This window comes from Protopterus annectens, chromosome 1.part2 (assembly GCF_019279795.1).
Source record: "Protopterus annectens isolate FY-2018-M chromosome 1.part2, PAN1.0, whole genome shotgun sequence".
NCBI classification, from domain to species: Eukaryota; Metazoa; Chordata; order Ceratodontiformes; family Protopteridae; genus Protopterus; species Protopterus annectens.
Genome location: NC_056727.1, coordinates 565,604,590 through 565,621,600, shown reverse-complemented (window position 1 = coordinate 565,621,600; position 17,011 = coordinate 565,604,590). Strand labels below are relative to the sequence as shown.

General features: G+C 33.8%; 1 protein-coding gene across 3 annotated transcripts in view; it reads right to left on the bottom strand.

The window, feature by feature from the left end:
• The window catches only part of VIT (vitrin), a 1,072,224-nt gene that overhangs the window by 558,893 nt on the left and 496,320 nt on the right, over positions 1-17,011 (bottom strand). For all 3 annotated transcript variants that reach the window (XM_044057778.1, XM_044057780.1, XM_044057779.1), the window contains one exon: positions 5,562-5,639. In XM_044057778.1, the coding sequence (XP_043913713.1) occupies positions 5,562-5,639 (78 nt within the window). The remainder of the gene's footprint in view (positions 1-5,561; positions 5,640-17,011) is intronic.

The window sequence follows — 17,011 nt, the reverse complement described above, 5'->3', positions numbered from 1 at the left end:
TCATTCCCGCACTCAACCACTACCACTGTACTACTCACACCACCACTCATGTCTCACCCTTACTCTGCTCCCCTCCCACCAACTCAAGAACCATCCCTATGAAGCCCCCACATATTCTACCAACTATATTACTCAAACATAAAGCAACCCTACAACTTAACATAGTAACCCTCCCACCATACCTATTACCCAAAGAGTACAATCATAAAGTTTCCCTTATAAACAAACACATTCAAAAACTGAGAAAACTAATAACCTCATGCATATCAAAACTAGCCCTAAGTGGAGATATCCATCCCAACCCTGGCCCTACTGTCTCCAACCCCAATCCTCATAATCAGACTAGAAACCACAACTTCTCCCATATTACAGACAATAGAAAGCCAAATGACTTCCTTCTACTAAGCCTAAATATTAGAAGTATATCCAACAAAGTCCATGAACTCCATGCCACCATAGACTTGTACTCCCCAGATATAGTCATCCTGACAGAAACCTGGCTAAAACCTCACATTACCAGTGAGCAAATACTCCCTACAGGTTATGGCATACTAAGAGTAGACCAACTAAACAAAAAAGGAGGTGGTGTAGCTATGATATTTAAATAGCATCTAAACATCCAGATCTTAAAATCATCAGTTCCACAAATAGGCAATGAAGAAATAATATATACCAACCTCAAAATAAACCAAAACAAAACCATCAACATAATTGGATGCTACTTCCCACCTGGCCAAAACATCCCTCCACTAGAAAACCTCCTCAGCTGGTCTACCCACCATCTCCCCCAAGAAACTATCATTTTAGGTGATTTCAATACAGACTGGCAATCCTGTTCTGGCAACCATCCAACCCATCATGTAAACCTTCATAGCTTCACCCAACTAGTCCAGTCGCCAACCAGGATAAATAAAAACTCCAGCAAGCACACTACCCTGGATTGGATACTAGTCAGTAAGAGCCCCCAGTCATATATAACAGGCTGCTTATCAGTGATCACTCCCCAACATTCCTACTGAAAAAATACCTATACCAAGCTAAACCTGTCATCTACAGTCAGATACGTAAAAAAATAAACTTTAACCCACTCACATTCATCTCATCCCTCAAACAATTTAACTGGCATCTTCTAAAGTACCTCAGTCTTGATGACGCAGTTGCATTTTTTAATACTACCTTCCTGAGCATCCTTAATTACCATGCCCCCATAAGACTTTCCAGAATCAAAGCACAACCCTCCCCATGGCTACAGAAAACCACTAAGTCAGAAATGAAAAACAGGGATAAAGCCTGGGAGCACTGGCACAAAACCAAGACCCCCTCAACTAGACAGAAATTCCTAGAACTATGCAATAGAGTCAAAAAGCTAATAAAACAGGACAAATTCCAATACTACCAGTCTGCCCTAGACTCCTCCGAACACAGCCCCAAACAATTCTGGTCCTCCATAAACTTCATCCTCCACCCAGGTAAAGTCAGTACCCCTCCTCCTAACATCCCTCACTCCTCAGAAAATATTGCTACCTCATTCAACACACACTTCACACAAACCATACTATCACTAGCTAAACAACACAACCCCCCCCACTCCAACCCACACCTTCAACTACTAATCTCCCCACTGCCTTCTCTTTTTCTTCTGTACCTACCTCCAACATAAAAAAACTCAATTAAACTTAAACCCACCAAATTAGCAGCAGACAACCTCCCAAGTGAATACCTACAAATCACAGCTGATGCTCTGGCCTACCCAGTATCCATCTTGATTAACTGATCTGTGTCAGAAAGTTATGTTCCCACACTGTGGAAAGTATCACATATAATTCCCCTCCACAAAGGTGGACCCTCCACAGAACTAACCAATTACCGCCCCATAGCTATTCTCCCTCCACTCTGCAAAACACTAGAGAGATGCATACACTCTCAGGTCTCAGACTACCTCCTTACTAACAACCTCCTTTCCAATACTCAGCATGGTTTCCGACCAAACCATAGCACCACCACTGCCTTACTCTCCTTTACTAACACTATCCTTCAGCATAAAAACAATGGCTATCTCTCCTCTGCTACTTTCCTAGACCTATCTAAAGCATTTGACATGGTCCCACACAAACAACTTATCTCTGTCCTCAATAACCTATCCTTCTCACAATCAGTCACCAACTGGTTTCAGAGTTACCTGTCTGACCGCCAACAATCCGTTGTATGGCAGAATGACATATCTCCCCAACTACCTGTCTCCATAGGGGTTCCCCAAGGATCCATCCTTGGACCCCTACTCTTCTCTGTTTTCACAAATAATCTAGCCTCTGTCACCACACATGGCACACTCATACAATACGCACATGACTCGACCATCATCTGCTCATCCCAGTCCCTACCCAAACTGCAAAAAGTCACACAGGAAGCTTTTTCCTCTGTTGAAACTTGGTTATCTGATACCCAATTAATACTCAACCCAAACAAAACTAAACTACTCATCTTCCAATCCACCAAACATACTCAAAACAACTCTCATTTTAACATCACAGCAAAAGACAACACCACTATATACCCAACTGAACACACCAAATTGCTAGGAGTGGAAATAGACAATGAACTAAAATTTGGCATTCACATATCCATGACCATAAAAAAAGTCCACAAAAAACTAGGAGTGTTATACAGAAATAAGCATCTTCTCAACAAAGCAGCAAAGATTTCAATAGCAAATTCCCACCTTATCTCCACCCTACTTTATGCCTCTCCAATATATACCAACCTAAGACAATGCAATCTAAACAAGCTAGAGACCTGCTACAACAAAATTGCCAAATTCACCACAGGGGCATCCTACCGTAGTCACCACTGTCTCTCACTTGCTGAACTGGGCTGGCTTGAACTCCATCACCTCCTTCAATGGTATCAACTCTCACTCACCCACAAACTAGTAAACCATCCACTAAATGTCCCATCCCTCCAGAATCTACTCCAACCCTATCACACCACCAGACCACTAGATCCAGCAACAAAAATCACTTGCAGATCACTAAAGCCAATAACTCTGCTGGTGAAGCACTATTCTCTTGCACCATAGCCAAATTATGGAACTCCCTCCCACCCACAATTACCTCCATACCATCATGCACCCACTTCAAAACTTTACTAAAAGCGCACCTAAAAACATGCTGGCTATGCCCTTGCAACTCCCCCTCTAATATCACCCACCCCATCCAACCACTACCTTTCTTTCCACTCCACTAACTACCTTGATTATAGCAAGCTCAGATGCTCATACGCCTAGTACTTATACAGCAAGAACTTCTTATTTTAACATTTGTTAATGTCTGTTATGTACTTCACAGATAAAGATTCTAGTTGTCTACTGATGTACTATGTTCTTCATCTGTAAATATGTTGTAAGTAATTGCTATGTAAATTGTTAATCTCTATGTAATCCAATGTAACTACTGTCTGTTTATTTTAACTGTGGAGCTTTTCTCCCCGGGCCTCCGCTGAAAATGGACCTACGTCCAGTCGGACACTCCCGGTCAACAAATATAAATAAATAAATAAATAAAATAAATATATGCATATAGTTGCAGGTCAGTTTGTCAACTGTATGGTTATCAGTCTTGAAGTGCAGTTCTGATTTTAGTTAGTCAGCTTTTGAAATTGTTGATACAACTGGGGTCGACTACAGTGCAATACAGAGGATTATTGTTGTATTGTAGTCACAATTTTTCTGGGGGGGAGGCAAACATTTGACAGTATTAACAGAACATTGATGATCCAGATGGAAACAGAATGTAAGAAAATACCACTTTTATTGGTGGGTCTTGATGCAGTGAAAGCATTTGACAGAATAGACTGGGACTTCATGAGCAGGGCAATGGAAGCATTTGCTTTCCCTGATACAATTATAAGGTTTAGAAGAATATATGAGGGATCTGAGGAGCTAATTAAGGTGGGTAGGGTCCTCTCTGATAATTTCTGCTTGAGTAGAGGAACCAGGCAGGGTTGTTCAGTTTCCTCCTTGTTGTTTGTATTATATTTAGAACCATTGGCAAAGAAAATAAGGGATTCAGAAATTCAAGGATATAATTGGTATGGCAGTCAGGAAAAGCTGGCTCTTTTTGCAAATGATATTATTTTATACATGACAAAACCAGAAAAGGACATTACAGTCTTGTGGAACATTAAATAACAGTTTCAAATCTTCTCGGGATACAAAATTAATGAAGCTAAAACAAAGGCAATAACGGTAAATTATGTACCCACATATGAATTGGTCTAACAATATCCATATTTATGGGGACATGACAAAATGAATTATTTAGGAGTATAGATTTGAAATTACTCTGTTGTGGCAGTTAAGGATATCTCGGAAGAGTCTAAACAGAAGATAATACAATTTTTCAACAGTGGAGAGACTATATATCAGTAAAGGTTTATGTGTCAGAACCCGCCATGTAAACATATTGTTTATACTTGCATGCAGGTTGATGTATTATGAATGTGTTCTGAGTACGGATTGTATAAGTAGGTTTATGTTGCTTTTTTTAATGGTAGTATAAATATGAATTGTATTTTTCATTACCGTCCTACAGATTGCTGAGCATGCATTTGAGTGCATGAATGCTGATGCTTGTGGGTCAACTGAAGTGGCAGTAAACAGATGATTATGTATTCTTATTCGTGTGTGTGTGTGTGTGTGTGTGTGTGTGCGTATATATATATATATATATATATATATATATATATCTATCTATCTATCTATATATATATATATATATATATATATATATACACATATACATACACATACACACACACACACACATACAAAAGCACACTCATGCTTGCGCACACGCACAACACACACACGCACACACACACACACACACACACACACACACACACACACACACACACACACACACACACACACACACACACACACACACACACACACTCCCCATATTTGTCTTTTTGAGTTCTGCATTTTTTCATTTGCACTTTTTCCATAGTGGAAGTATGTTGTTATAAACTTTCATTCTTCTGTCCAAACAAATGTCGTCAGCAGAAAATTTAAATATGAATAACCCAGGCATTCAGTTCAGAAGCACTATGTGGTCACGTTTATTGAGAAAGATGCCACTTCTCACTACGAATTTTTCTGATACATGAGAAAATAAACTGGACTTTCTCAGACACTTTTCTGCGGAAAACAGAACACAAAGGCCAGATATTGCAACATTTACAGTTTATCTAATCAAACAGCATATTTTCAGAGGTGTAGAGACTGGAGTACCCAGAGAAAACCTATACTAATAGAGACCAGAAGTCATGTCTGAACCCTAGGCTGTGAACTGTTGCAGAAACCTTTACTTGTCAGTTCCTTGCTGACCATCCAGCAAGGTTATCCAGTCTGTAACAAAGGCCTCAGAAGCCTGCTTTGCAGTAGCAATGTGAAAAGGACCTCCCATCTCTGGTTTGCACTAGTCCATCAAAATGTTGCTTAAGAGTAAATAAAATATTAATTAATCTCTCAAACATATATAATTTCTTAAGATACATACCTGTCCTGACAGACGAAGTCCTTGATGGCAAAAACTCAATCACTGATGGGTAGGTTACACCTTTCTTTGGTTTGGCTTCTGAGGGAAGAATCAAAATTACAAAAGTTAGTTAAGGACATTGTGAATTCTATTTTAAGCATTTTTTTCAGGAAGCTTAAGATAGATTGTAAGCTTATGTGAAAGTATATTGTAAAAATGTCTGGATAGCTAACATAAATAATCAAAATACCCATGCAGAAAAAGCAAACATATCCGTAATATTTTCTGTTTAGAACTTTGCAGAAGTGACCCTCAGATTCATCTTAACTGTAGATACACACAGTTTAGCTTTTGTTACATTGTTTCCCTTCTCTGTCTCCTAACTTCCTACCATCTGTGATATTTGAGGTTTGGTCACCTTTCCTGATATTCGGTTTCTGAGTTCTCCATTACATAGTGGTATTTTTACTTTGCTCTCATTTCTCAAATCACCTTGCCCTTAATTCAGCTTTGTCTTACTATGCTGCATATGATCCATGTTTGCTTCAATGGTCTGTAAACTCCTAATATTCATTGCATTATTTAGTTTTGAAGGAGGTCTGCCTTCATCATCTTCACTTACAAATAAATCACCATGTCTGCTGCCTCATGCTGCTCAGCTTAGTTGCTGCACCCTCCTCCTAAAAGTAGGAAACGTAATGCAGCTCTGATTCAACATAGCATAGTAGGAATGCATGTACCCAGTGTGACCAAACATAGTTTTGTTTCACTGCCTTCTGTAGTTAAAGCATCCAACAGTAGCCTCCTTGCATCCAGAGATAATAGGCTGGTGACCTCTGTTAAATCATTTGAAAGGACCTTCACACTGTTCCCTGTTTCCTTCAAATATTGGATTTTCCACCAGTGTCATACCTTGACCTGCATTCTTTTAGCAAACTGGGACCTCTTATTCTTTTATAGACTTTCTGCACTTTCACATTATTGGATAACCCATTCCATGTAGGTGATTATCCCTGTACAAACTCAATTAATATATAAATTATATTACTTCATTTTCTTTTTTTTTTTCAAAACAAGTTTATTGTTTTAACATATAAGAGAAATATCATAACAATTTTATACAAATAATTAAAAATAGGTATTATTATAATATTCAACAAAACAACTAAAGTATTTACAAAGACATCCACTACAATCAGATCAATTAATTAAACTAAAATACTGTGCTATTGAAATTAGAATTTTTTTAACAAATTTTGTAAATTATCCCATACAATAAAATGTGATGTTTTTCTAGTTGTTCTCATTCTAATTGTGCTTATTTCCATATGACACATTATATTCATAACATTTTTAAATTCATTCAACGAAGGAGGTGTATCTGAAATCCAATTTCTAGTTATTATTTTCCTAGCCACTGCTAGGATAGACCATAACAAGGGAAGCTTAATCTTTTTAACACATTGAGGTACAGGTGTGTTGAATAATATAAGAGACATAGAAATAATGAAATTATCTGTAAAAAGAGCCTGCAAAAATTCATTAATTGACTTCCAGTATTCTTTCAACTTCATACAGTCATAAAACATATGAGCCCAGTCAGCATTAATTTCTACATTACATCTCTTACATAGATTATCTTTATTATTAATTTTATTCATCATCAAAGGTGTATAAAAGATCTATGTAAAATTTCCATGTATAAAGTCTCCAGACAATGGAAGATGTAGTTCTATAAGCAGATTCAATATATATTGTTTATCTTGTTGAGTTGGTGGGTCCCCATTAATAGAGGTGAAATAATTCCAGTATGAATCTACATTGTAAAAAGTTTCTTGTCTGATAATTTTATGTATATATGAAAGTTTACCTTTATCAGAAACTTTATGCTGTAAATTTATTATCAAGTAATCAATCAGTTTTGGAATAGATTCTTTAACTGTTATAGACATTAGATCTATTCTATCAATGAGATGTTGTCTAAAGATCTAAACCTCTAACCAGCAAGTTTCTCTTAGATCAAATTCTTGTTTTAAGAAATCTAGATTTTTAACTTTATTATCAGATATCAGCTGATACCAGTACTTTAGATTATTATCTATAGCTAAATGAGCTCCTTCAAGTAGATGACATAAGCATACCCTGAGTATAAATTATAGGGAATACAATAAAATTCCATTCCCTATACTTAGGGTGCATGAATATAAAGTTACGATAACTAATAATAATATTTAATGGGTAACAGACCATATGTTTAGGTGTAATAGGTGAAGTACAAAATTCCTTTAGCAACCACAACATGGAGTTATTTATAATCATATTTTTATGTGTTAAGGAGATTTTCATGAAGTGCATACTAATTAGCTCCCAATAATCTTTCCATTTTGACATATGACCGATCTATTAATAAAGTAATAACTTTTATAATAGAAGAGATAATATATAAATTAAAGTCTGGAAAAGAAATACCCCTTGAGACCAGCTATTAGTATGTTTCTTTAATGCAATCCTAGGTCTATTAGGTGCCCATAAGAAATTTAACATTAGTGTATTCAGTTTCTTGATAGTTATTTTTGTAGGTGAAAGTATTATTGATTGTATTAAGTATAAAATCTTGGGGAATATTATCATTTTAATAATTGTAAGTCTCTCCTCCATAGTAAAAACATATTATTCCAGGTATTAAAAGATTTTGTATATTAAGAAAACAGGTATTATAGTTATTATATATAATAGATTTAATATCTTTAGATAGTATTATACCTAAATAAGTTATCTGACCTGAGTTGGGTACATATTTAGTAAAATCACTAATGAGAGTATTTTTAGGTGTATATATAGGTAGTATTTTAGTTTTTCTTCATTGAATATTAAACCAGAAATACTTTTAAAATTCATCATTTTACCAAATAAAGACTGCATAGAAGAATTAGATCCTGCTGATGTAATTAGAACATCATCTGCAAAAAGTTGAATTTTTGATGTTGTATTTTCTTCTATTTCAAAACCCTCTATGTCAGTACTGTTTCTAATCAAATTAGCCCAAGGCTCCATTACTAAAGTGAATAATAGTGGAGAAAGTGGACATCCTTGCTTTGTACCTTTAAGAATGGGTATTTTTGTGAAACATATGTTCCTACCTTAATATAAGCCAGCGTTCCTTTGTATAAATGCTCAATTAAATTTATAAATGCATCAGATAAATTTGTGCATTTCAGTAAGGTAAACAGATAGTCCCAACTTACTGAATCAAATGCTGAACCTATATCAAGACTAATAAGTGTTAAGTCTTTCTTTTTCCTATTTGCAAAATCAATTAATGTTAAAGTTCTTCTTATATTATCAAAAGTATTTCTATTTACAATGAAGCCCGTCTGATCTATGTCTATAATGCGGGATAATTGTCTTCAATCTATCAGCAAAAATACTCATAAACATTTTATAATCAACATTAAGTAAGATATGAAGAACATCTAGTTGGATCTTTATTAGGTTTTAAAATTGGTGGAATAAATGTATATTGCCAAGATGGGGGGGTTATTAACTCAGTTTGGGCCAGAATAAAAACCTTATGTATTAATGAATATGTAGTTTTAGAAAGGATTTTATATATCTCTGGTATAATACCATCATTACCGGTGCTTTGTTTGATTTAAGCTTATTTATTTGTGTAATAACTTCTGTATATGAAATACTCTTGTCCAATAGTTTAATCTGTTGTTTATTAAGCTTTTTATTCATGTTTGTGGTTATAAACTCCTTTATTTTATCTTTAGGTTCCATGTTAATGTTGTTATGGTTAATCTTGTGAAAGTGATTTCTAAATTCATCCAGTATTTCTGGTATACTAGAAACATTCTTCTTTTCCTTAGAGAAAAGATTTCTTTGATATGGTTTTGTTTATTCAATCTTTTTGTTTTATTTTTAAGTCTATGTAAGTATTTGGGGCTTATTGAATAAGACAAAACTTGTATTTCTCTAAAGTTATTTTAACTTTATGAGTTAAAATTTCTTTGTATTTCTCATTTAGTTTGTTTATTTCTTCAATAACTTTCTTGTCCATAATATTTTCTTTATTATTATGTTTATAAGAGTCTAGTTTACTTTGAATATCTAACAATTCCTTATCCCAAGATTTCCTTTTGTTATTATACCATCTGATACTTTGTCCATATAGATATGATTTTAAGGCATCCCAAACATAGACAATGGAAACTTCAGGAGTATTATTTATGTCTAGAAAATGTTGTACTTCTGAAAGTATATATTCTTTATAGTCTTTTAGCTGAGTTAAGTATGCTGGTATCCTTTTGATCTGAACATTATGAGTATTTTTTATCATGAATTCGAAAACAATTGAGTTATGATCAGATATAGGACATGAAATGATTTTGGAATTGATTAAATCTGTTACCATCTGGTTAGAAATAAAGACCATATCTATTTTTGAATAAGTTTTGTATCTGTTAGAAAAAAAGGTGTATGGTAATGATTTTGACTCTATCTGATTATTAATATCATTCAAATGATAAGAATTAGCAAAATCATTTAAATGTTTTGCATTAGATGTAATTCTTCTTTTCTTTATAGTGGTAGTATCACTTTCATGTAGTATACAATTAAAATCACCAGCTAAAATAATATCCCTACAGAGAATGATATGATCTTATCAATATGATGTTTCACTGTATTAATACCAATTCCAGGTATCCAATATACATTAATTAAAGTGTAAGTCTTCCCATTAATTTGTATTGTAACCATACAAAACATTCCTTTGTCATCCTGATAAGACTTAATGGTTTTAGGAATGGGCATACTTTTATTCCATAAAATAGCCACTCCTCTTTTTTTCTGAGTGTGCTCTGAACTAACCAATACTGTATACTTATTAGTGGTTAGTTTATCAATATCTTTTTTCAAGAGATGGGTTTCTTGCAGGAAGACTAGATTGGCCTTGTGTAGATTAATGTATCTTATTAGGCCTTTTACATGGATTATTCAATCCATTAATGTTTAAAGAAATTCCTTTTAAAGATGTCATTTGGCATTTTTAAAACTCAAGAATCTTATGATCGAAATAACAAATAACAAGATAAATAATGTTACATCTCATCTTTTAGGTGTACCTTTAAACATAGCTGTATTTATTAAATCTCTTATGGGATTTTGTATAGGATTCAATTTTGTTTGTAGTGACAATGAGTGTACAAAATATATTGTGGATGTCAAAACTATATACATATAACAATGAACAAGTGAAAATAATGTAAGGATTAAACCTTGCATTCCGCCTGGAGTTGAAAACTCCAACTTAGAGCAGTATTTACTACTCAAGTTAACCCCCTACCCTAAGCAGCAGTACCTCAGCTACCACCTTATCAATTTAATACTAGTTATATTTAACTGAGGTTAACAGTTTTCAATTCAATTATCTATCAAGACAAAACTACACATTTGGTAAAACAGCATCATATAAACTAAAATAAACTTTTTTTTTTTTAAAAACTGTTCATACTATTATATAGATCTATGTAATATATAACACTTGTATTCTAATAGCATTCAAATAATCTTAATGTTAGAAATCAAGAGGAGAGAAAATTATGTTCTAACATTCATTTAAATCAAAAACTTTGGCTAATATGATTCAGACATTACATGCATTAAGATGCATCTATTTTCTGTCATGTGAATTCTATCAACAGCTTCCAAAAAATCTTGAATTGTTTGTATATGAGCATTTACTTAAACTCATTATTGTCAATAGAGTAAAATATTGTATTCAAATTATTATAAATCATATTGCATAGTTATGCAGATTCTCAGAAACACCTGCGTTATTACCTAAAAAAAAAAGCCATCACACACATAAACACAGACACACCCACATATATACACACACATACATACACACACACACATACCCACACACACACACACACACACACATACATATACACATACACATATATACATACATACACACACACACACACACACACACACACACACACACACACACACACACACACACACATATATACACATATATCTGATCTCACCCCTGCAGAGCACCATCCCACTTGCCGTCCCCAGAACAAATCTGTCCGCTTCACACAAAATAATGCACAGCAAACACACACTAGCAACCAGATTTTACAATCATGCTAACCTACTGCTTTAAAATATATCACATGACATTTCTTCCAGAATAGAGTTATAAGATTATTTATGCTTGTCAATCAGATGAATTAAATGTTTTAACACAGATTATTATGCTACTGTTAAGTAGATTTTCAAAAACATTTAAATAAATGTTTCATTTTCTATGCCTTCTAAAATAAGATATTTACTTGCTACAAGAAACTACATCATCTAAACTCATCATAACCTTGTCAATGTTTATACTAACTGCTTTCAGTTTCTCTGTGAAAATTCTGTGAGTGAAGCTTCTGAGGAAACTCATGGACACTGTGCATGAGATAGCCCACATCCCAGATTGTCTCCCTTAACATTTTGGCGGGAAACTTATTAAAACTTGTGGCAAACATTCATTTTGTCAATAGAGTAAAACATTGTATTCATAGAAATCATTACAAATCATATTGGATAGCCATGCAGACTCTCAGAAAAAAGCCATCACACTCACACACACACACACACACACACACACATATATATATATATATATATATATATATATATATATATATATATCTGATCTCACTGAGTTGTGTCCCTGCAGAGCACCATCCCACTTGCTGTCCCCAGAATAAATCTGTCTGCTTTATACAAAACAATGCACAGCAAACACATATTGGTAACCAGATTTTACAATCATGCTAACCTACTGCTTTAAAATATATCGCATAACATTTCTTCCAGAATAGAGTTATAAGATTATTTATGTTTGTCAATCAGATGAATTAAATGAGTTATAGTAAAGTATATGTTTGGAACACAAATTTTTAACACAGATTATTATGCTGCTGTTAAGTAGATTTTCAAAAACATTTAAATAAATGTTTCATTTTTTATGCCTCCTAAAATAAGACATTTACTTACTACAAGAAACTACATCATTTAAACTCATTATAACTGACATATTTTATGAACAGAGTATTTTTCCTGAATCTGTGGTGTGTCAGTGTGATAACCTTGTCAATGTTTATACTAACTGCTTTCAGTTTCTCTGTGAGAATTCTGTGATTTGAAGATTCTGAGGTAATTCAAGGACATTGTGCATAAGACAGCCCACATCCCAGATTGTCTCTCTTAACATTTTGGGAAACTTATTAAAACTAGTGACAAACATTCATTTAGCAGTGTAAATGCATCTAAACATGACAGAACCTCCACAATGTATTCCACAGATCATCACAGTCTCTATGCAAGTGAAATTAAACTCAAAATTACCAACAAGCAATAAAACTCAGCATTCTTCTCCCAACTCAATTTTCATACAAATCCTATTATTCACTGTGCCCACACAGTCAAAAGCATTTCTATATATTAATAAAGAAAAGAAAAGAGAGTAGAAAATAAAAGGGAGTGAGGCAGAAATAAAAAAATGTAAGAGAAAGCTGTAAGAAGTATATACAATGGAATGTTACTTACTGTTTATATTAAGTTAAAAATAAAACATATTATTTACTCTTATTTAGTTCTGATTATTATTAGTTAAAGCATGACAGATTATTTACAAACAAGCATAAGCAGTATAATCAAGGAAGTATAATTAGAAATAGCATTTGAAGAACTTATAAACTTTTACAAGAAATAAATATGTTATTATTCTATTAATGATATTTTCATTACTGTTCTCTCCCTGCCCTCCCCCACCCTTTACCCACTACATAATCTAAATAGAATGTCATTGTGTAAACAAGGAAAGTAATAAAAGAAGAAGGGAAAAAAGATAAAGATAAAAAATGTATCAAATTACTAACCTTACTTTTTCAGAAAGAAAAACAAATCGAGTCACAGCCTGCCATTAAATCCTCAGGCATTTTGACTGGTTATGAAACAAAACATTCTTTGCACATAGAGAATAACTTTGATTAAATCTTTTCCAAAATATTTGTGGCTTTCTGGAAATGCAGGAACTATATTCAAAAGATTAATAATGAACTAAAATGATGAGAGAGAAAAAACATATAACAAATCATTTGTTTTAGTCTCTTCTTCTTCTCTGAAGTCTTCCAGGAAGCTTCAGTTGCCAATCTCTTTAATGAAGAACTAGCCCATTCCATTTCTTCTATTTTATCCAAAATCCTTTTTCTTTGACAAACAGTAAAGCAGAGTCTAAATCATCGAAGACCTTAGGACCATCAGGAAGGAAGATTTTAAGCTTGGCAGGAAACAGAAGGTATGTTTTAAACTGTGCTTTTAAGCTCCCTTATTAGTGGCAGAAAAACTTTTCTTTTAGCAATTACCATGGAAGAATAGTCATTGTCAAAACGCACAGTTGTCTCATTAAACTTAACAGGAGCTTTAGCCCAAGCAGATTTAAGAACCATCTCTTTATCAAAGATGATAGAAATCTAACTATAACTGATCTAGGATAGTTTTGTTAGAGTTGGTATTAGCTATAGATCTATGTGCTCTTCGATACCAAAAGAGAATGCTTCTGGTAAATCTAAAGTTTTAGGGAGCCATGTTGTTAAAAAGAAGTAATATTGTTACCTTCAATATTTTCTGGCAGTCCAAAATCCTAATGTTATTGCCTAGATCTATTTTCCAGGTCATCCAGCTTTGTTTGTAAATGTGTATTTTGTTTCAGCAGAAACTCAATGTTGATTTCCTCTTCTTGTATTTTATTTTCCATGTCATTCACAGCTTCTTCTATGCCTGTCATCTGGATCTTCTGTTGTTGCAGGTCCATATGTAACAAGTCTATTTGTTTTGTAGTTTTTCTATGAAAGTGTCTATTTTAGTATCCATTTTATCCATCTTAGCAGTAAGTTGCTGGACTATAATTATCAGAGACTGAAGTTCTTTCTTGATGCTGGAGTCTTGAGAATTTGTCTTACTGGAACTCATTTCAGACTGATAAACTGACAGGAAAATTTCCAAAGTAATTTCTGACAGGAATATTATTAAGATTTCCTTTCTTTTTTAGATATAGTTCAAGAACTATATAAAACAAACATATTTAGAAAGAAAATTACTTCAAGAATTAATTTTTTAAGTAATTAATTCCTGTCAATGTAATGAAATTGGTGGAGCTGAAGAAATCTGCTGCTATCCTGTGTTCATCCTTGGCCACGCCCCCATTACTTCATTTTCTGATTAAGCTGAACATAATTACTTTTAGAGATAGTAATGTAAGTACCTTAATTAGTATCATTCAATTAATAAAATATTCATTACTAAAGGCCATAAAACATTTATTAAATATTATATTGGTGTTATATAGTACAAATACAATTGCTTTAATTATTTCAGTCTTTCTTCAAACACCTTTCTTGTATTTGTGATCTCCATCTTTTTTCTATTTGCACATACTTGTCAATCTGCCATTCCTTAGGCAGCATAACATTCCAAGGATAGTTTAATAATCAAACTAACCTGGTGGGTCATGTTTTGAGGACACCTGTTTGTAAATATTTCATGTAGTACCCTTGTTTTCTTGATGAGATCCTGAGTAGAACATAAAACTTGTTTAGAATTTGACTTGAGTCAGTAAATGAACCCAAAGTTTTGTATTTGTTTATTACTAGTCTGAGTTGTTTAGCCACTTTAAATCACTTTCACTTCTTCATTCTACCCAGATTGGTCAAAATAGAACTCAGTTGTGTATTTGTACCTATTTAAGTGTCTCATTCAGAAAAACCTGGAATCTATAACAAAAAAAGCAAAAAAAAAAAAAACCAAACCAAACCAAAACAAAACAAAAAAACAGCTTCACGTTATTAATATTCCATTTTTTACTTATCGACATATTTAGTGAACCGTAATTCCTTTGGTAATATAGTGACACTGATATAGAAGTAAAATTATATATGGCTCCAGTTCAGACCCCCTGTTTTAATTACCATTCTTGCTCTAAACAGTTTATATACCATCCTTAGCACGTTATGCTAGATAGCCAGGCCCAGATCCAGTTTAACTGTCCTATACCAAGTTTTAATTTACCCAACCCATTCATCACAATCCTACTCATCACTGTCAATAACTTGGGACACAAGAAAGTTCACAGTCCGGAAATTCACATCAATTGTACTTGATAAATTGTTCTAGAACCGAATTAAAGCAGACCAAGGTAGAAGCAGCCCAGCTGTAGGCATGCTGACTGCAAGCTATTCTCAGACTCTGAAAAATACAGCGTGTTACAAAATGATGGCTCTGTTTCATGTTGAATTTGTTCTATTGCATTTCCTTTATAAGTAGGAATAATCACTGACCTTTTACAGTCCCTAGGAAGAATATCGGGCTCAATGGAAAGTCTGAATAAGTGGACAAGAAGAAGGGCTACATTTCCTCTTGCTCATTTTATCTCTATATTTGTTATATTGTCTGTTTCCTATGACTTAACAATCTTTCAGTTTTTGTAGAATATCAGTAATCCTTTTCTCTGAAATACAGTCCAAAATGGTGTCAGATGATGTACATATCTATAGATCTAGCATTCTTTCATATTATGCGCTGTCTACAGCAAAAAAACTGCTGAAACTCTGTTTTTCACAGAAATGGCCAAACCATCATCCAAGGTCCCCAATTCTGGAAATCCAATGATATATCTTTCAATTTCTCAAGCATTTTCTTTTTTGATTTCTTTCCTTATATGTCTGTACAGAATCTTGAAATGAAATGGTTCTTTTTAATCATTTGAGGCTCTAATTGTCTTGTAGATTTCATTTCTATGTTTATAATCGTCTCTATTTTCAGTAACTTTTTTACGCTTGTTTTCTAGTGTACTTTTCTTCCAAGATATTCTTGCTAGAGCTTTACAACATCAACATTCGGCTACTGTTTCAGAACTTCATTAAGACAACATCAACATTTGTCCACTGTTTCTCTTACAGTGGATGACTTAATCCCAGATAAGTCAACTTTCACTGTGATAGCCTTATGTTAAGATGCAGTACTTCATTTCTACTCTTTGAACCACCCCCCTCTTTGACCTACATGTAGCAGCTCTAGCCTTTGATGCATGCTTAGCCTATTATATCAGTGGCGCATGCGTGTGTTTGATAAAGAGTACCCCTGGATTCATGTAGCAATAAGTAAAGTGTGAGTCACAGCTCTGGCACCAAGTATTTCTTAAGCATTAACCGAATAATGCGGTGTAAGTACACAACGGTATCCATCAAATTACTATTCCTGACACTGTCATGATTTTTTGAATCTCTTTCTCTTTCAACCCTTCAAACTTTTAAGTAAAGACTCACCACAAGTTGTGAGACTACATTTCTTACATTTATCTGTCTTTATAGAAATCTTATTTTGTCTGTAGAATAAATATG